Source organism: Camelus dromedarius, chromosome 2 (genome assembly GCF_036321535.1).
Source record: "Camelus dromedarius isolate mCamDro1 chromosome 2, mCamDro1.pat, whole genome shotgun sequence".
In the NCBI taxonomy this organism is placed as follows: domain Eukaryota; kingdom Metazoa; phylum Chordata; class Mammalia; order Artiodactyla; family Camelidae; genus Camelus; species Camelus dromedarius.
In genome coordinates, this window is record NC_087437.1 from 33954202 (window position 1) to 33981913 (window position 27712).

General features: G+C 45.1%; 1 protein-coding gene across 5 annotated transcripts in view; it reads left to right on the forward strand.

Moving 5' to 3' along the window:
* SCHIP1 (schwannomin interacting protein 1) overlaps positions 1-27712 on the forward strand; it is a 141067-nt gene that overhangs the window by 14507 nt on the left and 98848 nt on the right. Inside the window, exons 1-2 of one of the 5 annotated variants that reach the window (XM_031449972.2) lie at positions 9545-9613; positions 10742-11434. In XM_031449972.2, the coding sequence (XP_031305832.1) occupies positions 9560-9613; positions 10742-11434 (747 nt within the window). In that variant the 5' untranslated portion in view covers positions 9545-9559. Of the gene's footprint in view, positions 1-9544; positions 9614-10135; positions 10228-10404; positions 10536-10741; positions 11435-27712 lie in introns of those variants that run through there. The other 4 variants (XM_031449977.2, XM_031449986.2, XM_031449995.2 and 1 more) reach the window with 4 other exon arrangements.

Here is a 27712-nt window from a genome sequence, read left to right on the forward strand (position 1 = left end):
CAGTTACATGGCTCCACTCCTTGACTGCTTTTGCAAACATGATTTTAAAGATTTTAATGTAGGTGTAATTGAGAAGATAAATTGAACATGTATGCATATCTTAATTAAGGTATCCTTCAGAGTCAGCAAATAACCACATCGTATTAAGCATCAATGAACCTGTTACAGTATAATAAAATGGAAAATTCTTATAATAAAAGATTATTTATAGGCCTTAGTTATTTGTATAATTTTAAAAACATAATCAGTAACAATTAGCAAAATTGATAATATTGGAGAGGCAGCTGTTTCCACTCACAAACAATACTAGCAATAATTCTATATAGTAATGTCAATTGAAAGCTAAACCTCTTCCAGGCTCTTTGTTTACCCATGTGGGTGTTTTTGTTTTTTGGATCATTGCTGCATATTTTATAAGAACTATTTCCTGGTATTCATAAAAGTTACTGACATCATACATTCTGAATTTATTCATGGATTAGAATAAAATTATAAGGATAACCAGTCCTGTATCCTCTCTCCAAGCAGATGCAGTGATCAGAAAGCCAAATGTACTTAGGAAGTAGAATCACTGGGACTTGGTGTATTAAGTCAGATTCCCTAGAAGCAGAGCCTGAGACAGGGATTTGGATGCAGGTGGCTTATTAAGGATAAGCCTATAAGGAAGTGAGGGAAGCAGGGATGGGGCTGGGGAAATGCCAAGTAGGATGTGGCTCAGATGGCCTGATGAAGGCGGAGGGATAAGTTGCGCTGTAGAGGATAGCTGTGAGCCTTCATAGCCAATACTCACAGCAGCGGGGTGCGTAGGGAGGGTTGTGTAGCGGCCAGAACCAGGGATCTGCATGGAGCACTGTCAGCACTAAGGACATCAACTGGTGACTGGAGGCGAGACACAGAGGGAGGGACAAAGGTGGCTCCCAGGTTTGTGGCAGGAACAAGTGAAGAGATTCTTGTATAGAACTGCAACACTCCCCTCATAGTACCAAAAATCTAAGATTACAGAAGAATTATGGCCAGATTCTTCATTTTACAAGTAAATAAAAATTTCCTTTAGCTTTTATTTTCTAGGTCAAAGTACCAATTTCATAGGATCAGTTTTCCATTCGAATATATATTAACTTTTTTTTTAAGTTTTCTTTTTTAGACCTCTTCCATTTATTCTGCTTCCTAATGAGAAATAAACCCAAACTGGTTCTAGGACTCTAATAATTGAAGATTCACCTAGCTTCAATCCCAATATTATGTTAGCTTTTATGGAAAAAGTAGTCATGGGCTTTTCTTATGTATTCATCCTTTACTACAGAAGTCATCAAACTGGGGTCTGTGGGCCAAATCCAGCCTGCAACATGGTTTTGTATGCCCTGAGAACTAAGAGCGTTTTTAAAGGTTTCCTTAGGGGAAAAAAAAAATAGGTAACATGTCTACATGGCTCACAAAGTTGAAAACATTTACTATTTAGCCGTTTACAGGAAAAATTTGCTGTCCCCTACTTCTGTTTATTATGACCTCAAACTTTTTTTCAAAAGTGTGCTGGCTCAATCTATATTTTGAAATAAAATTTGATATTCAAAAACTTTAATAGGTGATTTAATGGAACCATAAAAATTACTGGTTTTATAAAAGGATTCATCACAGAGTTTATATAAATTCTCTCTCACCTGAACAATGATTTTAATGGTATTCTTTAACAAATTCAGAATCATTCATTTTAAGGAAAACAAATATCTGTAATTTGTTCTCTGCTTTGTAAAAATACTACCATCTACTTTGTGACAACTGTAAAGAAACTGAAAAATAAAAATAGATACAAAGGTAAAAAAAAAAATCACCTGCGATCTTGCCATCCCTAGTTAACCACTCTTAACATTTGGCTACATCTTTTTCAAGGTGTATATCCATTTACTTTTTTAAAATGTGGATCACATTGTGTGTATAACAGTATGCCCTCTTTTATTCATTTAATGTTATAATTTTCAAAAGCATCTGATTTGACTGCATTTATTCCACAGAATGAATATGTCACAATTTATTTAAACATCTTCCCATTTCTTGACATTTAGGATGGAGCTAATTTTTCACTATTGTAAATGCCACAGTGAGCCTCTTTATGCATAAATCTAGATCCTCATTTCTGTGTCCTTAGGCTACATTTTTTAAAGAGTAACTATTGTCTCTCCTCCTATTCTGTTCCTTGTCTTCCTTACAAACACACTCTTCTTCTCCTCCATCTGTAAACAACGGAGTTCCTCGGGGCTAGATACCTGGCCTTCTCTTCTCACTCTCTATATTTGTCTCCAGATGATGTCACCTATACCCAAGCTTTCAAATACCATCTCTATGCTGTGACTCCCATAGACTTACATCACCAGCCCCAGATCATTTTTCTAAGCTCCAGACCTACATACCCAAACAATTTCTAGTCATCTCCACTTATGTGTCTCATACCATTTCAAACAGAAAATGCCCAAAAAGGACTCAATATTTTCCATCTTTCTGCTCCCATGCCAAAACTCCCTCCTCTTAATTGCCCATTTCAGTAAAGAGACATCACCTTTCCACTAAATTCCCTATGATAACAACCTGGAAACCATCAGTGACATCTCTCTCTCCCTCCCCACCCCCATCTATTCTGTCACCAGGTCCTGCTGATTCTACCATCTTAATGTATCTTTAATATTTCCGTTTCACTCCATCTCCCCAACTCTCATCCAAGCCATATTCATCTCTTTCCTGGACTACTATATTTGCTACCTAACTGGTCTCTCTATAGCCTGCTCTGTCCTCTCCCCATGCAGTTCCCCACCGTGGAGAAAGTTTCTAAAATGTCAGTCTGCTTTCACAGCCCTTAAAGTGGCTGTTAAGATGAGGATCTTAAATGGCAACCTCTGCCCCCCCCCTTCCACCTTCATTTTGCTGCCACTTTTCCTGGACTCTTTTGCTCCAACCTAGTGGTTTTCTTTCAGTAACTCACTTGTGCTGAGCTGCTTTCAGCCTCAAAACCTTTGTTCCCAATGTTCCCTCTGCCTGTAACACCCTTCCCTCCCTCTTCAGCTGACCAACCCATTTCCTGAACCTCCCGGGACACACATGCTACCTCCAGGCTCTCTCAGCATCATATCTGTCTACCTTTGGGGTACTTACTACAAACTGTAATCTAAATTGTCACATATTTCTTTCCTCCATGATGTCTTTTTCTCCACTACAGTGAAGTTCCATTTGGGGGGCAAGTTGTATTTGACTCTTTCACCTCTCTACCTCCCATCGCCTGGCATGTAACAGGTCTCAGTAAATGTTTGTTCAATTAACAGGCCATGGAGTATAAACTTTGGAATGATATTTAAAACATAATATCACATAGTATTTCAGAAAGTTTGTATCAACCAATTTATAAGCCCACCAAAAGGACATGAGCGTTCCTTCCATCACATCCATTCTGACATTGAGCATTGTAGTTCTAAATAATTTTAAAATACTTTTACAGGCAAAATATTACCTCATTACTGTTGAAATTGCATTTCTTTGATTACTAGTAAAGTTGAACACTTTTAACAAACTGATAGCCTCTCATATATTTTCTGTGTTTTTTAATTAAATTCATGACACAATGCTTTTTATTGAACCATTTTGTTGCGATATTTTGGAAATTTATTTTGATTACTAAAGACCTATAAAACAATGCCACCAAATCTGCTCAACTTCATCTGAAGGTTTGGACAGATCTGGGTGATGCTGCTCCACAGGTTCAGTCACTGCTGAGTCCCTTTCCGTGGGATGATCATATACTTTATTATGGAAACTGGGACACTTTTGAGAATGAAGGAGGGCACCATTAATAATTATGGCAGGACAACAGGTATAAAGCAGGACCAGCTTGTACCAGCCAAGTTGTATGGTCTCCCTAACTCATTTCCATACAGACTTCAACTCCAGGGATATAGAGCTCAGAGCAGAGGCCCAAGTGGTAATTCAGGGGTAAACTGAGGGTAAACCTGCTTTTTGTTCTGAATTTTAATATGGATGGCTTTGTGCATGCTGTTTAGTGACTCAGTGGCTCACCCTGTTCCTTTCTGTTGCCCCTGCTGCCAGCTTCACTCATTTACCTCACTTGCCTGAGGCTTGGAGCCATCTGACAACGTCATACAACTCCATGATGAGACCAGTGGTCCAAAGATCTCCAGGGACCGCCTTGCCCATAAATGCAAACCTGGTCAGAGGCAGAGCCAAGTCTCTTGGAAGAGTTATCTCCCATCCCACCATGCTGCTTCTTCACTTTTTTTTTTTTTTAATGGAGGTGCTGGAGATTGAACCCAGGACCTGGTACATGCTAGGCATGCGCTCTACCACCGAGCTATACCCGCCCCCTCTCCTTCTTCACTTTCAAATGTATTCCTCCTGCTCACATTGCATTGGCAAATGCCAGCAGCTATCTTCTAATTTTATAGTGCTTCCAAAGTTATGCCAAGAAGTGACCAGAACACATCAAAGTCCAAGGCACGCAATTTCTGAGGCACTTGATCCTGTGTTGAGGAATGTGCATGTGGGCTTCAGTGCCCATCACTTGTGATGCTTCCCTGAGCTCATGCAGTGTGTCTGCAAACGTCCCCAGCTTTTCCTAAACATCCTTTTATGTACTTTATGCCCTTCAATAGAGCTCAAAAAATAAATTGAGAGTTGCTTACAGATTGCACTTTCAAGAATTGCTAAGCACTTAAGGAAAGCAGAACCTGATGACAGAAAACTTCTGGAAAAAGACCGGAGAGTTTAGACATGTTGAATTTGTGTCAGGGCCATCCAATCTGAGGTGTGACTTGATTAGGAGAAGAAGAGCAGCTCTCCTCTTCCAATCTTGTCAGCAGAGAACAAATTTCCTACCAGGGGAATTCCCAGTAGCACCCAGTTTACCGTTTTCCACTGAGCAACTACAGGGGGCGTCATTTACATTGCCATCTATGCGAAGGGTGCCAAATGGTCCCTCCCGGCAGGGACCTGTGGTGCAGGTCACAGGCCTCCTGGCACTGTTCAGGGCACGGTCTGTGCGGCCGTATGCTGAGGTCCTGACACCCTCCATGTGGCTTTTCTCCGATAAAGACGCTGCCCCTTTGCTGCCCTTCGAGCACACCAGTGCCCACAGACTTCAGGGTAATCTTCACTTCAAACATGCATTCACCTAGTTTCCCTAAGTGCTGTAGTATTTGTCAAGCCAAGTGTCCTGGTTTCAGGTTTAGAAAATAGGTCATTGGAGCTCTCTGTTAAGGGCTGAGTTTTGCCTAGATTTTGCCATTTCATTTTTATTGAGGAAAACGTAGGAAATAAATGCAGTCTCATGGTTTGCTAGAGATTCAAAACATTTCAGATGCTAATTTTTTAAAGAGGCCTTTTCACTAGAGTACAGCTCTATAAATGAAAGAAAGAAAAAAACTATTTTAGGACATATAAAATCCATCTCCAAGGTACCTACACAGACAGACTAATCAGTTAAGATCAACCCATTGGCTCCACAGAAATATAGAAAAAATACCATGCATTCAACCTGCCTAATGGAGACAGACCTTGGTTTTAAATTAGGGGAGGAACAAACTTTGTATCTCACAAGAAGGAAAGTGATAAAATGATTCACACATTTCCGAAGGGTCTTTAAGCTAGAAGCAGCCTTTGAATTCATTCACTTACCCATTCATTTAATTTGTTCTTAATATTTTCTTAACACCATGATCATGCAGTCCAGCCCCCTTCATGAGGAAACTGAGGTCACAAAGGTGGTTAGAGACAGGGCTGGAAACGAAGCCCAGATGTTCTATGTCCAGGACACTTCGCCCCGCAGTGCTGTTAAATATTCCCTTGTAGTTACACTCAGGTGATGAAACAGGAGAGCATCTGTGGACCGCATGTGACTTGCATGTAATTCACGTAATAAAGATGAAATACAAACCCCTTTGCCAGCCATTTCTTTATTACTCTAAATGCCACAACTTAGAGAAGGTTCAGCGTTAGGGCTAATAACTTCAGAATTGGTTTGGGAGTTTTGCAAATAAATCTTTTCCCCACCAATTCATACTCCTTACGATTTAAATATTTCAATCCTGTCTTTTCTCAAATGTTGCCTTTACAGATTAAAGTCCTATAAATAGCCCTGACCCTTAAGGAACATGATCTCATCCCTCCGCTTTGAGTATTATTCAGTTTCCTATCCATGTCAAAGTGAGTATCTCAATCTTAGGGTGGCTACCTTCTTAAAGGATTTGGTTTTGGGGAGTGGGAGGGGGAATTTAAGGCATGTAGTTAATAACAATGTGAAATTCATTTTCTGAGGTGTCTACACTCTTCCTTTAGACAATGAAATGCCCCAGCGAGCAGACTGTTGCTGACCTGGTTGACAGCTGAGGTGGCTGACTGGAGCACGTGTGAGCAGAGGGGAGCAGCTGCTCTTGCCAGCTGCCTTTTTCTCTGCATAGAAATAGGCACTGCCCAAGGAGCCTCTGCAGGGCAGGGGACGGAGAACTGCTGCTGCAGCGAGACCCTTTCTGACATGTTCGCTTGGTCAGAATCCATCCATATGCATCTAGACCAAGAGGTACTAAGCTCTTGGCTCAGTGACTAAGAGCAAGGATTCTGACGCCTAGCTACCTTGGTTCAAATCCTGGCTCTGCCACCTGGCTTTCCAGCTCTGGACATTAGGCAGCTTTCTTCACTTCCCCGTCCTCAGCTTCTTCACCTATAGATAGAGATAATCGCTTCTTTATAGGGTTTTTGAGGATTAAACGAATTCAACGTTACTATTAATAATTGCAGCAACAAATATCAGTCAAGTTCTTATTCCATTCCAATTACTATGAACAAGATAGAAATGGCCCCTTCCTTCACGGAATTTAGAGTATTTTTTCACACTAGGAACTCTGACCTATTTAAGGGTTGTGATGTCAGTGGTGAAGTGTGAACACATTTTGTTTTAAATGAATTAGAATAGGATTTTACAAAATAAAGAGTTTTATGAAATTTTTTAATATTTTAAAAATATGTGAAGCCTGGGTCTTGCTGTAAAATGGATTCTTGACTCTACTCAAGAAGATAAGCAGTTAAACAGCAACCTCGATACAGCATGTGTGATAAGCGAAGTGAGCATCATGGGAGCATAGGAAAGTCACCTGATCCTCTTCGCTCAAATACAGAGAATCAGGGAGGCCTACCAGGAGGAAGTGACATCGATGCTGAGACTTAAAGGACTGAGTAGAAATTAACCAAAAGAAGTTGGAGGAGGTTGGGCAGGAAGCAGTTCTTTTAAAGGCAGTGAGAAGCCATGGGAGGGGAAACGGGGGTTAATGAAGTCTGGAGAGACTTGCTTAGATTTGCATTGTAGAAAGGCACTCTGGCTGCTTGCAGAGATGGTAGGGAGACTTTAGTAATTTCAGGACACAATGATCTAGACTAGGGTGGGGATAGTGGGAATTGAGAGGGACAGGACCCTGGAGATTGATTGGGGAAGGTGCTGGTCTGGGATGACACCCACCTGACTCACATGTCTGACATCTAATTTACAGAGGTTGCAGAGGACAAATCTAAGTCTGTAAGCCCCAAGCCCTTGACTTGGGGAACTGTTCCTGTAAACAGGAAGACAGGGCCTCTCAATCACTTTGCAAATCATCTCTCCATCCTGCTGGACATATCTGTAGACTGTTGCTGGCCGAGCAGTTGGCAGAGCTTCCTGTTCCAAAGTGGGATGGTTCTTGGCAGGAGATGGAAAGTTGGAAACAGAATGCAAACTGGGCTAGCCAGGCACCTTGCATGAAAAGAAAAGAAAAAAAGGAAACCTGGTACTTTCCCATCTGATCCAGAATATCTGGTCAGAAAATAATTTAAAAGGACAGATAATTCAAAGATGTTTCTATTTGGCTTTGAAATGCCATGCATTTTTGGCAATGGATTTACCTTGCCAAATGTTTTCCTAAGGCCTCATTTTGCATTCCCTGAACACAGACCATCTGGGCAGCAGGGGGCTGAGCCAGAGCCCAGGAGGGAGTCTGGGTGGGTGGCTGAAGAGGTCCTGATGTTTGAAAATTGGACGGACACCACAACTCTCCCATATCACCCCAGCTGATCCACACTTGTCTGTCTACCTGTGTCCTGCCACAGAGCAGGGAGCTTTTTCTGACCTAAGCCTTGCCAAGTCACTTGAAAAGCAGCTATCTAGTCCCCAGCACAGAATGCTGTCTACCCACATCTCTGAACACTCACAGGGCCATCTCCACTCCACAGGGGGGCAGCCATCTGACCCAGGGCTCTGCAGCAACCTCAAAATCAAACCATATTTGGAGCACGAGGCAGGCTGTTTACAGATGTTACCATAAAAGACATTTTAAGTTATAATCAGTCCTGTTTTACAGAAGAGCTGTTAAGAGGCCAGACTAGAAGGCCCCCTTTCCTGTTATTCATTAGATAGCTGCTTCCAGGCAAGTTAAAAGATTAGTTTATCTCCCCTGGCTCGGGTCTACCTAAGAGAGCAAAGAGTTGCAGTTCACTGAAATCACTTAAACAAAGGGTCTCTCCCAGTTAGGACCTAGAAGAAATGTCAGGGTGACAGCCACTCCCTACTAAAGAATTCCAAGCATTCCTCTGTTCCTCCATCTGGAGGGTGCCAAGCCAGGGTAGTGGCCTGGTCCAGGCTAGAATTTAGTGGGAATAATCAGTAACAGGCCCAAATTTGAAAGTTCAGGGAAACTGGTTTTCTCCAAAGTGCGGTACAATTAAGCACTGATTTTCTTTTTCTTTTTAAAAATTTTTTCAGCTTTATTGAGGTATAACTGACATCTAAGTTGTAAGATATTTAAAGTGTGCACCATGGTGATTTTATATTCTATATATAGAGAGAGATATATGTTGTGAAAGGATACCCCCCTCCATCTAGTTAACACATCCATCACCTCACTCACATATTTATCTTTCTTTGCATGTGGGAGACCATTTAAGTTCTCAGTGCTGTTTTTCATAATCATGTCCTACTTCCCGGGGGTTGGGTAACAGCTCCTTCACAGGAAAGTCTTCATCCTTAAAAGGGGCTCTATATGACCCATATCCATTTTCCAGTAGTATCTTCCACTTCATGGAACCTTGTTCCTAAAGAGGATGAGCTGCCAAACTAGGGCAGTCGCTGTGTTTTGAAAAAGCCAGCATTAGTTTCTTCAACTCAGTTTCCTGAAAATTTTAAGGAAGCCAAGCCAGCGCCTGTGACAGGAGCACGTGACCCGACACCCACCTTTTCCCCTCCTTTAATGTCCTCTTGATTGGAGGTGGCCAAAGGGGGCTTTGGAAGCCCGCCCAAACCTTGAGAACAGATTCCGCACCTCCATGCCAGACAGCAGTCCCATCTCATACTTCCTCCTCCATTCCTCATACACACACCTCTCACAGGTCATCCTCAGCGTGCAGCCGGGAGGGGAAAGAAAACGTGAGCTAAAGCAACAGGTTCCACCCACAGCCTGAACTTGTAAGGGCAGACGGCCAGGCCAGGCGACTGGAGCTGGGCGGTGGAGGGAGAGGAAGCGGCCAAGAGGAAGGTGGAAGGGAAATGATGGTGCATGACCACCCAGCACACGTCATCCGGGCTCCCAAATGGGCTTGTGTATGTGCGCGTGGGGGTGGGGGGAGGTCCTTCAAGGGGTCACTCGGGGACTTCCGCGTGGGTTGGGAGAAACCGGGCCTGCGCTTTGGGGCGCCGGGAGGTTTGGGGTGGAGGGTAATGAGCCCCTCAGAGAGGGCTTGAGGCGCGCCCAGGATATATGAGTGTGTCTGAGAGGTTAAATTCACCACCCTCCCCAGGGCGCCGCCCCTGCTAAGTGGCCGGGTCTGCGCCCCTAGAGCCCCGAGTCCCCTTCCCTCGTGCCTTTTCCCAGCCTCTCCAACCCCATCCCCGCCCGGTCTCCCGCCCCAGTCTGCTGCCGAGAAAGCCGGGAGAGCGGACTGCGCCGCGCCCGGCAGCCTCTGGGCATGCTCGGTGGCGGGACCGGCTCCGTGCCGGGAGGGCGCGTCCTCCCTCCCCCAGGGCGGCGGCGGCGCCCGCAGCGACTGCCGCCGGGCCCGGACCCGGCACACCTTTAGGGGCGGCGGGGGCCACCCTGCCCGGCGGGAGCCGAGAACGCCCCCCACCCCGAGCCTTCCGGCGAGCCGAGGAGGGGCCGGCCCGGCAGGCGCGGAGGCGGGAGTGAGACCTCTGAGCTGCCTGCGGTTCCTTAGAAAGTAAAGCTCAGCTCGCGCGAGGAGCCGGGCTCCCCGCCGCCGGCGGGGGCGGGGCGGGGCCGGGTGGGGGTGGTCTCGGCGCCCCGCGCGAGGTGCGAATTTAGTAGCCGCCCACCCTCTTCTCGGTCCCCGCCCCCAAGGAATTATAATTCTCTGGGAAAGTGTCTGGTTCTCGGAGAATCCCTGGGGCGGGGTGCAGGGGCGCGCCCGGCGCAAAATGGTTAAAACAAAGTCCATGCGCGCCCTGAGGTCCCTCTTATGGAAAGTGTGCGCGCCGGTGGCTGGGCACCCCCTTTGCTGATTTGAGGGTTAGTTGCTCTGAGGAAGTCTGGTTGTGGCAGGGGAGGGAGTGGGATGAGAGAAGCCTCAGGCTGGTGCCGTCTTCCAACCCCCGGCCTCCTTGAGGGGCGCACCCCAGGCCGGGCGGGCGCAGGACACTGGGCCGGGGCATTCGCGGCGGGCGGCAGGAGCAAGCTCGGCCCGGCGACTCACTCTCTTTGCCTCCTCCCCCCAGGATTACCGAGAGGATGGGATGGATCTAGGCAGTGACGCCGGCAGCAGCAGCAGCAGCCGCGCCAGTTCGCAGTCCAACTCCACCAAAGTGACCCCTTGCTCCGAGTGCAAATCCTCGTCGTCGCCGGGGGGCAGCCTGGACTTGGTGTCTGCCCTGGAGGACTATGAGGAGCCCTTCCCGGTCTACCAGAAGAAGGTGATTGATGAGTGGGCGCCGGAGGAGGACGGGGAGGAGGAAGAGGAGGAGGACGAGCGCGACGAGCGAGGGTACCGCGATGACCGCTGTCCGGCCCGAGAGCCGGGGGACGTGAGCGCCAGGACCCGAAGCGGCGGCGGCGGGGGCAGGGGCGCCACCACCGCCATGCCGCCCCCTGTGCCCAACGGCAACCTCCACCCGCACGACCCCCAGGACCTCAGGCACAATGGCAACGTGGTGGTGGCCGGCCGACCGAGCGGTTCTCGGGGTCTCCGCCGGGCGGTCCAGAAGCCCCAGCCGGCGGGGGGCCGGCGCGGCGGTCGGGGCCCGGCCGCTGGAGGCCTCTGCCTTCAGCCCACGGACAGCGGGACTTGCGTCCCAGAGGAGCCCCCAGTGCCCCCTATGGACTGGGAGGCGCTGGAGAAGCATCTGGCTGGACTGCAGTTCCGGGAGCAGGAGGTGCGGAACCAGGGCCAGACGAGGACCAACTCCACCTCCGTAAGTTGGCCGGGGTGCGTGCCCACGCGCGCACACACGTACACACCCCGCGCACCGCCCGCACGCGCCCTCCCCGCGCTCCCGCGCGCCTGCGGCCCCATTCATCCTGCCCCGAGGGTGGGGGTCGGGCCGGAGAGCCTGCCTTCTGCTCCCCTGGGGTACGGTTGCTCAGTCTCGGAGCTGTCTGGGTTTGCAGGATGGGCGGAGAGGAGGGAGGGGCAGCCAGAGGGCAGCGGAAAGTCAGGTTAGTGGAACCGGCGACTCATTTTAATGGAATTACTTATGGAGACGAGGTTGTGAGTCACTTGCCTGAAAATAAATGCGGGGAGATTTTGGCACTGAAGCCGGTGCCCTGCGGGTGATAATTCAAGTCGTAATAGTTGTGGCTTTGTCAACCGTGGTGGGTCTCACTTCGTTGCCACTGATGTCGCTCCCATATATAGGCTGTCCCTGCGCAAAAGCAAGCATTCGCCTGCCCACACCTCCGCACCGGCAGCGGCGTTTGTTCCCTCCCGCATTTAAGCGGGTGCTCCTGAATTTTAATGGCTTGACCGCCCTCCTCGGAGACTTTTTTCCTTTCTGAATCCCGACCCATTGTTGACCTGAGGGAACGGGGTGAATTGACCTGCTAGGATGAAGGAGTGGCTCTTTCCTCTGTCGCCTGACTCACTCCCTCTCCTGTGAATCCCTCCTTATTTTGATAAGGAGCCACTTGCAGTTCCTTACCGGAGGCTTCTGCCTCAGTTCAGGAAACCCACAGAGGGAAGGGTGCCAGAGTGGAAAAGAGAGCGGGAAGGAAAGGGGGCTACATCTGTAGTAAGAAGCTCTGGCTGGTTCACACTTGTCTCAACATGTTTTTAGCCCCTGAGAGGACAGCAAATAAATTAGTTCAAAAAAAGCATCAGGATTGTAGCCCCCCTATTTATCACTGTTTTAAGATAAAACAACAGTTGTAGTTTGAAATCATTAATGATATTCCTAAATGGGGCTGAAGGGCACACAGTTTAAATGAGCTGCTTTCTGTGTGTGGCAGCTGTGTGGCAGTGTGGGCGAATGCTAGCTTGCACGTGTAATTTTTCGGCTCCAGGGCCCTAGGGCTACTGGAAATTGGGTGCGTGCACTTCTGACTTCAGGGGTAAGGACAGTAACTGCGTTTCACAGAGAAATTGGCATGGTTTCTATCAGAGAGAGTCCTTGGCTGACAGAGCCCACTGGTTGGTGTCCCTTGAGAAACTACCTATGAAATTAACACACTCGTTTTAATCCCAGCTGTTTACTATGGCCACTAGCAGACTCGGAATCTTTCCATTACAGCCAATACTCTCTCCTGTACCTAGCAATTCAAAACAGCCTTTTCCCTCTTAGTGCTGAGAAAAATACCCGATTAGGCTCCCTGGACTTAAACAGTGACTTGAAAATCAACGAATTTCATTTACTACAGCCTGACATTTATACATTCCAGGAAAATGTAATGATTGGGTATCAAAGTTAGGGTTTAATGATGACAATGAGCCCCATTATTCAAAAGTTATTAAATGAAATGTTCTTGAGGACCCATGTGTTATGTGCGAAATTCGAGGTACGATTCTCAGCTCTGCAGTTACACATCTGTCCAGTTGGGCCTCAAATTATTGTGAGGGAGGTAGGGATACAGACTGACTCCTCTCTAGGAACTTACAATTTAATGGCTTACCTAACCGACCTGCCTCCCCCAACACACACACCCCTCTTCTTTCTTGTTACTGTGAGAACCGAATCTTTCCTTCCTGGGCAATTTTTGAAATCTGCGGTGTCTCCTCACCAGGTGAACCATTTGCACATGTGGGTTCCTCCCCACTCCTTCTCCAGTTCTCCCGAAAGTATCCCCTCTGGGCATTTCCATTGCAAGCCACAAAAATTTGGGTTCCATTGATTTAAAGCAAGTATGTGTGCAGAAAAAAATGGGAGGGGGAGGTGGCCTTTGAGGCTATTTAATATTGAATCTTTCCATATTTTGGTTTGTAGTCAAACAAAATTACTAGCAGATATTGATTTCAAATAGTGTTTTTCAAACTGTAAGTCCCCTGTGAAATCACTTTAACACTTTTTAAAAAATGAAATAAAAGAAAATGTACTACAGTACGTTGCAGGTAGTCACAGTAAGATTGGTTCTTTACGAAGTTTTGTTTCAGTTTTATGTAGATACTGGGTCACAGTTTAAGATTTATTTCTCTCTGTGGACCACTGTCATAAAAGTTTGGAAAGCACTGATTAAATCCTGTTTACTCCTGCCTGGAATAAGTGGGAAAATTTATAACCATGAGGACCTTGGTGGAATTGATGTAGAAGAGGAAGCCTGCCTTAAAGGAGTTGCTCAAATCACATAATATTTTTGCTCCTCCTTAAAGAGCTGTGTGTAAAAAGTTTAAATGAAATTAGTATGTACTACTGGGAGGAGGCATATAAAATGAAAAACAGAGGTACATCTCTTTTACTTATGAGGAAAACCAAGTAAGCGATTCCCATCTAATGACTTGCCCACGCCGTTACCTCTGTGTGCAATCCGGTGGCTACTTCCTCCTCATTGGTCCAGACTGTACCCAACTCACCTGCTCAGAGACGCTGTCCCTGACCACCCTCCCTAATGTAGAGTAGGGTGCTCCACCCCCGAACCAGGCACTCCTCATATATTTTCTTAGTGCTTATCACTGCCTGACATTATCTTGTTCAGTTTGCCTTCATTTTTGGTCTCTCTAGAATCGAACTGGAGTGCAGGGGTCTTTCCTGCGTCTTTTAATTGCTGTAATTTAGTGCCTGAGATGGTGCCTGGGGAGTAGTCAGTTCTCAAATATTGAATGAATGAATGAATGTTTATAAGACTCAAACAGCCCAAACCTAAGGCAACCCCCTTATTGTACAGTTGAGAAAATTGACACCCAGAGAGGTGAAGTGATTTACCAAAGATCCCAGTAAGAAAACTATGAAAGGGGTCTTGTTCTTTCTTCTGATGCCAGGCAAGCTTTTTCCCTTTTAATGCTTAAAATCAGTTGACATAAAAGGAAAGGAAAGAGCTCCCACCTTCCTAAAATAATTTAAAGTGTTTCCTAATGATAGGTCCCCTCTTGTACTGCCTTAGTGTTACCGACAGAAGTAAACTAGGAAACAATCAAAATCCCATGACTTTATGAGTCTCTTCTCACAGACAGGGCTTGGTTTGAATGGAATAACGTTGATTGTGCCCAGCAAAGCAGTGACAGAATTCAGGCCTCCTCATCCCTGTCCAGTGCCCCTCCCTTCCTCTCGGCTGCAGCGATACCCTCAAAACAAGGACTGAGTTCTCAAAAAGGTATTGAAAATCAGCTGCCTCTAATCCAGGAAAGATTTAGAGGCAAATTTTAAAACACACATTTTAGGTGGGATTTAAAACCTAGGGTTGACCTTTACTTTGTGAAAAATTTAAGCAGCTAATCTCTCTGTTGGTGCAGCGGAGTGGGGTGAGCTTGGATGCTCCCGAGAACTGTCTGGTGTCAGAGCAGGAGGTTCCTGGGGAGTCTTGAAGGACTCTGGTGACCTGACTTCCTGCTCTCTCCTCAGAGCCTGCATCGCCTCGGGTGGCCAACCCCCTTCTGATGCCCCAACCCTTCACCTTGATGACAAAGCCTTGAGGGCAGCAAGGTCACTTTATTGCACTGCCTCATTCCCAGTAGCTCCACTGTGCCCGCACCAATGCCTGACTCTCATGGGGAGGGAAAGAGGTTCCACCCAACAACCAGACCTCCTTCCAGAAGCTCCCCCTCCAGCTGGTCGGCCCCTGCTTATCTGGTGTCCCTGTGTTTCTCATGGTCCTTCCCCAGGCCTGCAACATCTCGGGTGTGTGAATGCCCCAGGTAAGCTCAAGGGCCACACACAGCCTCAGAGTCAGATTTAGAACCAAGGTGGCAAGTTAAATGAGCCCTGCCCCTGTATGTTCACAGTCATCCTTCAAATCCTACTCTGCCAGAACTGGTGTGGACAGTCCCTTAGGGAAACCTGGAGCTTCTCTTCCTGTTTCCCTCTTCTGAGCACAGCCCCAACCAGTCAGCTTTCTCTTTCTCCTGCTTCTCCTGGGTTTTAGTTTGTCACAGTATCATTCTTCTGCCTCTCCATCACCAAATGCCCACTGCCTCAACGTACTCCTCTTCCTAAATGGTCTATAGCTTCACCTCTCTTTCTCAGTGTTCTCTCCATGAGGTTTTCTTTCCTTCAGAGTCTGTGATCCTCTGTGTTTAGCCTATTCTGCCTCTGGAAACTAGCCCCCTTTTTTTCCTTTCTACTTCTCCCTCCTTTCGATCCTTAAAAAAGAAAAAAAGCTCCATTGAGGTAGAATTAATATACAGTTAACTGCGCATTTAAAGTGTGCAAGCTGATGAGTTTTGACATTGTGTTCGCCTGTGAAACCATCGCCAAAGTCAAGATAATGAACCTGTCTCTCACCCCCTAAGTATCCTCGGGTCCCTTGTAATTCCTTCCATTCTGCCCTTTGGCCAGCACTGATCTTATTTCTATCACTGTAAGTTCCCTTGCATTTTCTAAAACTAATGTGAATAGAATCATGTATTATGTACTCATTTTTTGTCTGGCATCTTTCACTCAGCATATAATCATCTTGCGATTGATCTGTGTCAGTAGCTCATTTCTTCTTATTGCTGAGCAGAGTTCCATTTTATGGATATATTCTTTTCCTGGTTGATGGACTTTTGGGTTGTTTCTAGTTTTTGTCTCTTAAAAATAAAAATGCTATGAACATTCACATACAAGTCTTTGCATGGACATATTCATTCATTTCTCTTGGGAAAAACACCTAAGAGTGGAATGGCTGGATCAAATGGGAGGTGTGTGTTTAACTGTTTAAGAAGTTGGCTGTTTTCCAAAGAAGCTGCACCGTTTGATGTTAGCTTCCTCCCCCACCAATTGCTCTATTCCATCTGTGTCCTTGGGGACTTGCAGGACATCTCTCTTTCGGTGTCTGGGATGACTGCTCCTGTCTCTCTTAAAAGAAAACAATGAGAAAGTACTGGGATTACATCCTATATCCAACTGAAGTCATTACACCCATTGTTCAAAAAAAGGAAAGAACTCATTTTTAAATTAGAGTTCTGGTTGTAGACCTGACACATTGTAATTGCAGTTTTATTATTTTTTACTGCCTGTGACAGGTGCGTTTTCCTTCTCTAATGAGAAGATAAGAATAATTTTAATTGACATGTTAATTGAAAGCAAACTCTCCTGATGAAGTTACTTCCTAAGTACTTGAAAATGATTTGTCTTTTTATTTGTTTGTACTATTTAACTAGTAACAAACTTTAAATTACCTACATTTCTTCCTAGAATGGTACTAATTACAGGTTATTTTGAATGTATTATTCTGTAAGAATTACAGCCCAGTTGTTCTTTCTCCATCAATGACACTACTAAAGTGGCTCGAATGCTGAGTAGTTTGTTTCCTTAGTTACTTGGGCTATGTTTAAATTGCATGAATTCCCATTTTTATAGACTGAATTAAGAAGGCTTTATTATTCCTGCAAACTCTAGTGAAGTTTGTAAGTTTAATAAGTTATGGGATTCATCAGCCGGAGACACAGCAGTGAAAACATTCTGTGTGGTTTGCACTTACCACTTATCCCAGTTAGAGCGCAATATGATAGTGTTAAAAATAATTTTTTTTAACCATAACCAGAAATCACCTGGGCTAAATGTATTCTGTGCCTCTACCTTTACCTTGAAATGTTTACTGCCATCATTGTCGGCTTTTTTAATTTATGTTGATTTCTGTTCAAGAGCTGCAAAGCCTGCTCTGTCCATTAGCATGTACTCAAGATTTTAAAGAAATATGGTTGTGTTTTCCAAAACATTAGGTTGCCACTAAACCACAGGTTCTGCGGCTGTGTGTGTGTGTGTGATTCAGCTACCATCAGATGGCTCATCCTACTGTGGAAGAGCCTTTTGAAAATGTAGTTGGATTAAAGGAAATCTCTGCCTACCAATTGTCTTACACATAAAGGTCCAATAGAACATCGTAAGGAAAATTGTCAAGGTGCAGATCTGAAAAATAGATGCACATATTCTCATCACACATTCGCCGAGCTGTTTGAACATCTCGCCACCGACATCACATCACCTTCCTCCATGCCTTTCAGGCTCAGCCTGCACTTTCAACTCCAGATCCTTTGCTTGGCATCCTTGGGACTTCATGCCCAGGAAGGCGCAGCACAAGCCGTTTGCTCTGCAGCAGGTCCGATGCTACTGTCCACCAAACTGCCCAGCACTCTCTTCCCCAAGGCCTGCTCTGATTCAGGGCTCCAGCTCTTTGGGAAGCTGGACCTGATCTGAGATCTCAGCTCTGAGCAACCTCCCTTCCAAACTTCTTACTCCTCTTGTGTTCCACTTCCTCATCCTTAGGTTTTAAAAGGCTCCTCCCTAACAAGACTTAGAAAACATCTGTCAGTTTCTGGTTCCAGGCTCTCTCAGTGACATTGTCCAGTATCCTTGATTATCTTTTTGTGGCTACGTCTCTTACCTACCCAGCTATTTTAAATCTGTCCTCCCCCTCAAACACATACATTCTACAAGCTCAGGCATTTCCTGAGGAATAGACATTTGATGAATGCTTGTTATCTGGTCAGTTTAATGTATTTTGTACCACCTTTCTGTTTAGTTTTAAAATTTGCTCAAAGCTGCTGCACTATGAACTTTATTAGTGCTAATAATAGTAATTCCAAGTCTTTTCTTAAAAGCTTCTCTAAATTCTGTGATATCATATTTGCATTTTAAAATAGGAATTTGTTTTAACTACTGGACCTTTGCCCCTGAAAACATGAATGGTTATGTTTTCTCACTTTTGGAATTCAGTTCTAGGGTTTTTCTTTTGTTTTGTTTTGTTTTGTTTTGTTTTGTTTTGTTTTTGTGGTTTTGTTTGTTTGTTTGTTTTTAACAAAAAGGGACTTTGCAAATGCTTTATGTTCCTTGAGCTATTAGGACAGATAACCTTATACTGTCAGTGACTAGGAGATTATTTTGCACAGCTTTTGTAGAGCTGGCAAGTGTCAATTATGAAATTGAGCATTTTTAATAAAAAAAAGTAATAGGATTTTCAAGACAGAAAGGATCTGAGAGGTCATCTCATCAAACTCTCACCATTTTCAAAGGAGGAAACAGGTTTGTGGAGATTAAACATCTTCACCCAACTTTCTCAGCCCAGGCCTGACCCAGCCTCAAGTCACCTGACCCACAATTCCCACTTTTAATGAACTCTGTCCCCCTGCAGCTAATGCTACCTTCTTCCAAAAGAGTCTTTGCAAAGTTTAATTGGAGGACAGATCCAGCCTCATCATTTAAGAGCTTCAAGACAGGAAGTAGATTCTAATTTTTATCCCTTCCTAGAAAAGTTTCATTTTACTGTGAAAAAGAGAAAAAATTCTCTTTTTCTTTTCTTAAGCCCATGGCATTATGCAATTATAAAATTGCTTTGTTCCATTCAGACCTCTGCTTATCAATGTGTGTATCCCCACCAACAGAACAGGGCTCTCTCTGGGTTAACAAATTTTTTTCCCCTGTCATTTCTCCTTTCCCAGCTGTAAGCACTTTTTTTTCCCGGCCATGCACCCTCCTTTCCAGCACTGGGTGACACCCATCCTCTCCTCTCGCGGGGTCAGGGCTGACTGCGCTGGAGGGCTGTGCACGGAGCCACCCCAGCTCTAGGAGACAGAGGAGGGAGCAGCGAGGGCCCAGGCTCCCCACTCTGCACGTCACTTCCATTCATAAATGTGTCCACTGACTCTTAGGCTGTGACGTGATGCCTGGGTTCAGAAAGACAGAGGAGAGATCTCTGTGTGGCTCACCCTACAGGTGGAAACAGATTTTGTTCTATCTAGAGTTTTCAGGGAATCATTTATGATAAGCCCCTAAAATGGGAAAATAACAAAACCAAGAAAAGACTAGAAAGAAAGGTATTTGTGGAGTCCAGGAGCAGCCCATAAAATCATCTCCACCAGGACATCTGGCTTCATTAGAATATGGATGAGAACTAGGAATGGAAAAATAGACGTCAGGGAAGGGAGATGTGTTTGGGATGTTATGTTCCTTCAAAGACGTTTCTGAGCTTCCCATTTCAGTCTGCAAACCTGAGTCAACCCTCATTCTTGTCAGGTCCGGGAGGGCTGTAAGAATCACTCTCCTTCTCTTACTAAGTCTCATCAAATCCAGACGAGCCCTCGTTGTTCCAGATGTTCTTGGCTTGTTTGTTTGCTTTGTTTTGGTTGGGTTGGGTTACCGTTCCACTTTTTTGGATAATTCTGCAATTTTCCTTACATACGTGTTAAATAACTGTGTCAGGCACGTTCTGTCATCAATCTCTGTAACTTGCCTCGCTCTGTTTTTACTCATGCATATATTTAACCTAATTTTATTCCCTCCACTTGACCTATTTTTCAATATTTGTGTCATTTTAGATGATTCCCATTTTTTCCATACTTTTGTAGTATTTTTTTTTCTATAAAGGGCATGTGATTCAGAAGGTGATGGTTTAGACTAGGAGGAGCCCAGGTGAGAGGAATGAACTTGACCAGTGCTTGTTCAGCCCCAGGTTGATGGTGGTTGTTGTTGTTGTTGTTGTTTTTAAGTACTTGTAAAATATGTTCTAGTTACGTCTAACTGATGTGATGTTATACTTAAAGCAAAGCTTACTGGTAGTGAAAATGTTACCAATTTTCTTCGGTCTAGTTTTGTCTATCAGATTTCCTAATAATTGCCACATGTATTTGTACATTTTACTGAGACCCCTGCATCTCCATCCAAATATTTTGTATTTCTTTGTAATTGAATGACCTTTTTGATATGTCCATCATTAGCAATATCATGTTCATCTTTCTCTCTTTTTTCTTCCATTTCCCAGTCTTTCCCTAATATTTATGGTTTATGAAAGTGATTGTGAATCTTCCTGAGGATATTAGCATAGTAACCCCCCCCCAAAAGCTTCGATGTTTATGGATTGCAAGGAGCCATGTATTTGTCAGCAGCTGATTTCTGCAAATTCATCTATTCATGAGTTTTATTACCCATGTCTTAAAAGAGATGATTGAGCGTTCAAAACTCTTCTTTGTAGAAATAGATGTGTTAGTTATTCACAGAGTTTTTTGTTTTTTGGTTTTTTTTTAATGGTACAAAAAACTTCTATCAAGGAAGTGTGCGAGCTGGGCTTTTCCAGGTGATGCTCCGTTTGCCCAGGTGGATGGGGCTGGTTTTCAAGATGCTTGAGGAAGAGGAGAGAACACCACCTCTACAGCCTCACGGCCAGGCCTCTAGGAGACAGTTTTCTATCAGTGACTCCTGGACGAAAGCCAGGCAGGCCAATATGTCATTGTCCCCGTGGCAGCACACACTCATTGCTTCGTCCTCTGAGATCCCCCTACCTTGATCTGCAGGCTGCCTCTGTTTCCCCTTTGACTCTTGCCTGTGCAGAGAACCAATTCAAAGCCCATAAGAAAGTAGCTCATCTATCACTGGACACCTCTGGTGGTCAGAGCCCCTGGCCAGGCTCCCTCATGGACCACTTGGTGATGGAGAGCTGAGGCCAGGCAGCCACTCTCCCCAGCCAGCTTGCTGTGGCCTCATGTGGGGTGTGGATCACAAATAGGTTGTAGACTTGCCCCAAACCAAAGAGCAGGTAAGTCCTGGCACTAAATCACTGTAACTTGATTCTCTTTCCTTCTTGGTTTGCCATATATGGAAAGAACTCTGCTGTCTAAAAAAGTTTAAAGGGAATGAGGTAATTTCCTCATAATTCCTGAGATCTCCAGCAGCGTTGTAAATTTAGATTTGAGGTTAGAGCATTAAAAAAATAAATAAAAACAGAAGAGCTGTTGTGTTACGAAAGGCTGGGGCATTTTTAATCTCGAATCCAGCAGCATAATATCTTGTACCCCCTTCCTCCACCCAAAGAAACAGTCGTGTTGAATTTCTCTCTAAAATCAAAAGAGTCTGGACCTCTGGGAACCTAGCACAGTATCTTCTTAGAAAACAACGTAAAGCCCAATCTTCACTCCTATAAAAATAACATGTTTTCAAATAGTTTCAAAACCAACTTAGCCTCCTGTTTTTCTCCTCATGGCACCGGTAGCTAAAAATTATGTTACTTAGGAAAATTACAATTTTTTTCTTTGTGCAATCCTACATAATTTTGGTCCATTTTGACCTGGTCTGACATTTTATTATGGGCAGCATCTTAAGTACTCTGTCCTTTTTATTTCCACTCTAAAATTGGTTCCGTAAGGAGTAAGAGAAGACCACTGGGATTTTATTTTTGAATGCTTAACATTATGTAACCAGTGATCTCCTGTTAGAGTTGTTTTCCAAACTACAGTGGCCCCACGGCCTGACCCAAATAGCCCTCAAAGTAAGATCTCCTTCTAGAAGAACAGCATTAGGCAGCAGTAATTTTTAATTTTTCTGAATACCAGCTCTACTATGGTATGGCCATTTCATTACTGGATGTATTTTTCTTGTGTTTCATATGGAAACTCTCAACAAAGCAAATGTACAATGGTTGTACTTACACTGACACGTGAGTTAGACCACTTCAGAAATTCCTGTGCCCTGGAAGCCAAATTAAAACTCTCTTTCACTAGTAAATAATCACACTGAGAATGTGAATATGGAAGGGATGCCGTCCCAAGGATGACAAGCTCAGACGCTTCCAGAGACCATGTAGGTGATTAATGAAAGCAGTGGGTTAAGTGGGAGTAGGCCGTGGTGAACTGGAGGGCGGGTCCCAGGGACAAATGGCAGCTGTTCCTCCGTACTCCTGACTCGTTGACTTTCCAGAACAGAGTCTCAGGCTTCTGGTACGTCAGGAGAAGCCCAAGACCCAGGCTTTTATGAGACGCATCTTGAATATTAAATGCATTGCAAATAGCTTTAGATAAACACGTAACTTCGTGGGCCTAAGAAACAGATCTACGGTTCAAAACATGGCCTTGGGCTGCCAGTTTTCCATCCCACACTTAACCCAGTCCCTTCATTTTACAGGTGAGAAGCCTGAGACCCAAAGATGTTAGATGACTTACCTGAAGTGGGGATGGCTGGGGGTGCAGTAGGCTGAGGTGGGGGTGGCTGCTGAGAGGTTTGGTAAGAGTCTAGAAGTGAGAGATCTCAGGGAGGAAGACTCATAAGCAGTGTTGGTCTTGTTTACTGACACCAGAGTGACATTTACCTCCCTTCAATGCTTAAAGTAATTGTTAACAAAAATATGTATGTGTATATATATATAATATTGTATATAAAAAATAACATTTAGAGGGACAAAAATAAGAGATACCTTACTTGCACACCTTCCTCTTTTTCACTTTATTTTTCTAGACATTCCATTTCTTAGAATTTACTTTTCTCTTTCATCTTCAAAGCAGGTCAAAAGTTGATTTGTTATTTGGATTCGGGAAAATGTATAAGGATTTATTTTTCATTATTTATAAAGTATGAAAAGGGAGGGGCTCTTTAAGTACAGGTTGCCTTAAACGTAAACATAGACATGCATTCACACACACACACACACACACACTGCAGGATTTGTGGCCTCAGTTCTTTTATCTGTTGCACACTTATCCAAGACAGTTTAATTCCAAGGGCTGGTAGTAGGAGTGAGTTCTAATAAAATTTCTTGTTATATAAGACCCAATGAAACTTTAACACTGCTGAATCATATTACAGTTTTATTTAATTGTAACTGTTACTTTATAATGTTTAGGAGAACCTGTTGAAAGTACAGAGCTTGGATAGTCGATTTTTTCCTCCTCTTTAGAACTATTGGCTCTAAGTTTTAAGTCAACAGATTTCAAACAAAGGAGACAAGTTTGGGGTGTTAATTTACTTTCCTTTGGAAACGTAGGAAATGTTCGCTTAGCTTTTTTTAAAAAAAAAAAAAACACCTTTTATTGTGGAATAACTTCAGATTTACGGAGACGTTACAAAGATAGTACAGAAAGTTTCTGAATACCCTTTACCAGTTTCCCCGATGTTAACATCTTATATAGCTGCGGTACATTTGTCAAAACTAAGAAACGAACATTGGCACAATATTGTTACCTAAACTGCAGGCTTTAATTGGATTTATAGTAGCTTTTAAAATTAAGAAGATTGTATTAAAACTACCCAACAAAGGTAATAAATACCATATCCTTGTTGGCTGTGGCTTGAGGGGACAGGAGAGAGTTTGTCCTCCATATTGTCCCTCATCTCCCCACAAAGTCATCCCAAGTGAACTTGAAACCCAAATAAAAAATCTGCTAGTGTGTTTGCCTTATAAATGCATTTGGAGGACGAGTACCCCAGCTCCTCCAGCGAGGCCGCCTTCCCCCAGTCTCTCCATGTAGGAACCTGCAGCTGCCTGCGGGAAAGGGTTATGTGGTCAAGGGGCAGGGGAGGCAGGTGAACACACACACACAGACACACACACACAGGCACACACAGACACACACACACACACACACACACACACACACACACACACACACACACACGCAGGCCTGAGGAGTGTGTGGCCCCTCCAAGCAGGAAGGCGGAGTGAGGGGGCTGTGTTGTGTCTGCTTTCATAGGGGCTGGGGCCAGCCACAAGTTGTCACTGTCCTTTGGAATGTTACTTGGCTTGCCAACATCCAGCTCTTTTGTTTGCTTGTTTTTTAGTGAGGGAGCAGCTTTTTGGCTCGGGAGTTTCCCTCTTTAAAGAGCCTGGTGGAATTGCGAAGGCTCTGAGAGCGGGCGCGCGGTGTGGAAGTTCCAGCAGGAGGGAGTGAGTTACGGTTGACTGGTGAGAGGTGGAAATGACCTGGGGGACACAGGCCACTCAAGCTGTGAAATGGGGGCGGTCAGGAGGAGCAGTTGGAGAGATCTCACAGACTAGAAATGGTGAGGAAAGGGGTGTGAGACTCTTGTAAAAATGGAAAAGGAAGGGATGTTGGCATGTTAGAATGTTCAAAATTCGCTGACTGATTGAATAATCTGAATTTTCAAAACTAAACTGGTTGTGGGCTCCAGGCACAGTGTTGTCAGCAATGGGAGGAATTCTCATAAGGAGGGCTTCCCGGCTCTCAGTCACTGCCTTTGGGTGGCCTGGCTTGGCTGACAGGATCAGTGATTTCCTCTTAAGCCTTGTTCAGATTTCCCAGAATTCTTTTACTAATGACACGTTCAATGTGTTGTGGATTTTGATACTACTAACTGAACGTTTCTTTCAACAAAACCCATATAATCAGATTGAAAACCATGTATTTTCTAGACCAAAATGTTTTGACTAGCTGCTCCAATGTATGTACTCCCTTTAATCTCATTAGCTGTTGTGTGGGGACGGGACAGCGGGGCAGCGCCCATCTCTATATTCTGCATGTCTTCCTCCTGTAGATATTCATGGGTTCACGGCACCAGTTACCCTTCCTTATAGCACCCAGATTCCTTTTAGGGGCTTACCTCTTCCCTGCTGTGTGTGATTTTGGGGGGAGGGCGTCACTAGTGGCTGATTCATGCTCTGGGAGCCTCAGCCCCAGATTCCCCCTCCCTTGGCCCTGCTGCAGGTGGAAGGGCTCCCCCGGGACTCTGAGCCTAGCACACTTGCTCAAGGCCCTCAGCAGCAGTGGGAGCCTCCTCGCGGGGTGACTTCTCCCGAGCCCTGCCCACGAAGGGACCACGGCCCTGGCCTCTGCTTCCCAACCTCCCCTGCCTCCCTTGGTTCCTCAGCGTCCGCCTCCAGTTGATTCTGTGGGCTTCAGTCAGTCAGCATTAGTTTTATTGCTTTCAAATTGGGAACCCTGACTGATAACAGCAGCAGTCTCTTGACTTCTGCCTCAGATTCAAACATGACAGTTGTGGGCCCAATAGCACTAGGAAGACGTCTTTAAGGTGTCTTTGAGTCTTTCACAGAATCATTGGATATCAAAGGTGGAATGGACCTTAGAGTTCTTCTGGCCCAGGGCAGGGTGACTCATGCTGGGCACAGTCCCCTTCATTTTACAGGTGAGGAAATAACCACACAGGATGAAAGAGACTTTCAGGGTGTCATAAACAGAACACGCCACATTGGCATCCTGCACCAACACCTCATGACTCATCTGCCCCGGGCATCTTGTCCTCACATCCTCCTTCTGCTTCCCTGTTCCTGTGACCCTTGGTACCAATTTATAGGGTGACTGGCCAGAATTTGAAGGCAGCATCTGTGGCCTTGGAGAGGGTCAAAGCTCACTGGACCACAGTGGGATTCAGTCTATGGCTGGTGGTGGTGTAACCCATATTCAAATACTGAGCTGAAAGACACCCTCTGATGCCAGTCCAGACGTGTCCTCTTGATGCAGCTCAGATGTTGCATAAGGAGGTGGTTATCAGCAGGCTCTGAAATCAGACAGGCCTGGCCCACAATAGTAGTAGTAACCCCCTTATGATTAGGGGCATAAAAATAACTAGTATTATGGTATAAACCTCATGTTTTTAATGTGAATTAAAGACTGTCTTCTAAACATCCCTTATTTTATAGAAATTGTGCTTTTATGGCATCTAAGCATAGAGAGTCTTGGAGCTTTGAAAGGATACATTTTCTGAATTCATTTTGGAGCAAGAGCTATATTTTAAAATTGCTTGTGTGAAGCTTTTCAGCAAAGTGAAAAGTCCACAAAGTGAAGTCTGCCAAGACTTTCCTTAATGTATGTCATTATTCTTTCTTCATAGCTTTATTCAGTCGGTGAATATATATTGCACGTCTGCTGCGTGTTAGGGATGGCAGACGAAGATGCACGCAAGTAACGTGCAGCTGCCGTGCCGTGGGGCTTCTGGCCTTCCTGGAGCTTGCAGTCCAGTGGGGGAGACTCACGTGAATCACATCAGCACACGAGTGTGGCAGGTGCTGCGGAAGGGGGCCCCGATGCTGTCAGAGCCCGAGAGATAGGCACTAGACCTGTTTCAATGAGAAAAACAATAGCTGTTTCTTACTGAGAGTGTTCTGAGCAGGCACTGAGCTGGCCGCTGTTCGTTTCTTTGCCAGATACTCACCATGGGGCGGCGTGAACGCTGTTCCTCCTGTTTTCTAGGTGAGGCAGCTGCAGCGTGTGGTGGGATACCAGAGACCGTGCAGGTCTTGCTGACTCCAAGGGCCATGTGCTCTCTGCTTCGGCGGGAAACCACCACACCACCTACTTGGAGTGTAGCCCCTCTGACTTTTCATCGCACAATAACTGCTTATGTTTGCTGATGGCTGTGGCCACGGCTGAGCATCTGTAATCTCTTCATATGTAATATCCACTTAGTCCCGCGTGCTTCTATTTGAGAATTTTTCATCAACAGAAACGTTCCTTTAATTAATTAATTGATAATTAGAAAGTCATACGAACATAAATGCTTGGCTTTTTGTTTCTTTTCTCAGTTTTGAAGGTTCCTGCTACCACCGCTGTGCTTGCTTTTAATCCTCAAATCCATCCAGTTTGTTCAGGCTCAGTCAAGAACTCACCCTGCATATTGGCTTAAAGGGGATGTAATGATCCTCTGGTAGAGCAGAGGCTCACAGAGGGAAAACGGTGCATTCCTCCTCTCTTGACACCCAATCCTGAGCCAGCTGCTCCTCATAAAGTGTGTTCTGTGCAGAACAGGACGATGAGTCCCTGAGAGTCCAGGCAACCCTGAATGGATGGGGTGGGCCTCGGGAGCCCCCACCATCTGGTGGGCAGTGCACTCAGAGAGCCCCCCACCCCCGAAATCCTGGGACCACATTCAGCAGTGGCTTCATCTGTGCCAGTAGGTCTAATAAAAGAGACTGTCACCTGAAGGACTAGGAGGAGGGACAGGTTGGGCAGGATGAAACAGGGGCTCAAGCTGCAGCTGAACCCACTCCCTTCTGGGATTTTTATTTTTATTTTGCCCTTTCATGTACTTACTCACTTACCAGCCATTTATTTACTCAGTAGCTGCACTATGCTAGACAGTAAGGAGGCAAGAGAGCTGGGATCTTGCCCAAATGGCATATTTATTTTGGTGAGGGAGGTGGACATTAAACAGCTTCCTTGTTAGTTATTTAATATCCGGGGTAAGTGCTATGAAGGAGAGGTCCAGGAGGCAGCTAGTGGAGGACAGCAGAACGGAGACCCGGAGAGGAGGGAGCCCGGTGCAAGGTGGGATGATCAGAGCTGCCCCAGCAGGAGGACTGTGGGGCAGGAGGGAGCTTGAAAGGTTTGTGGAAATCAGCCAGAAGGAACCTGAACAAAATCACTCTCTTTCTTAGCAAAAACATCCCAGGCA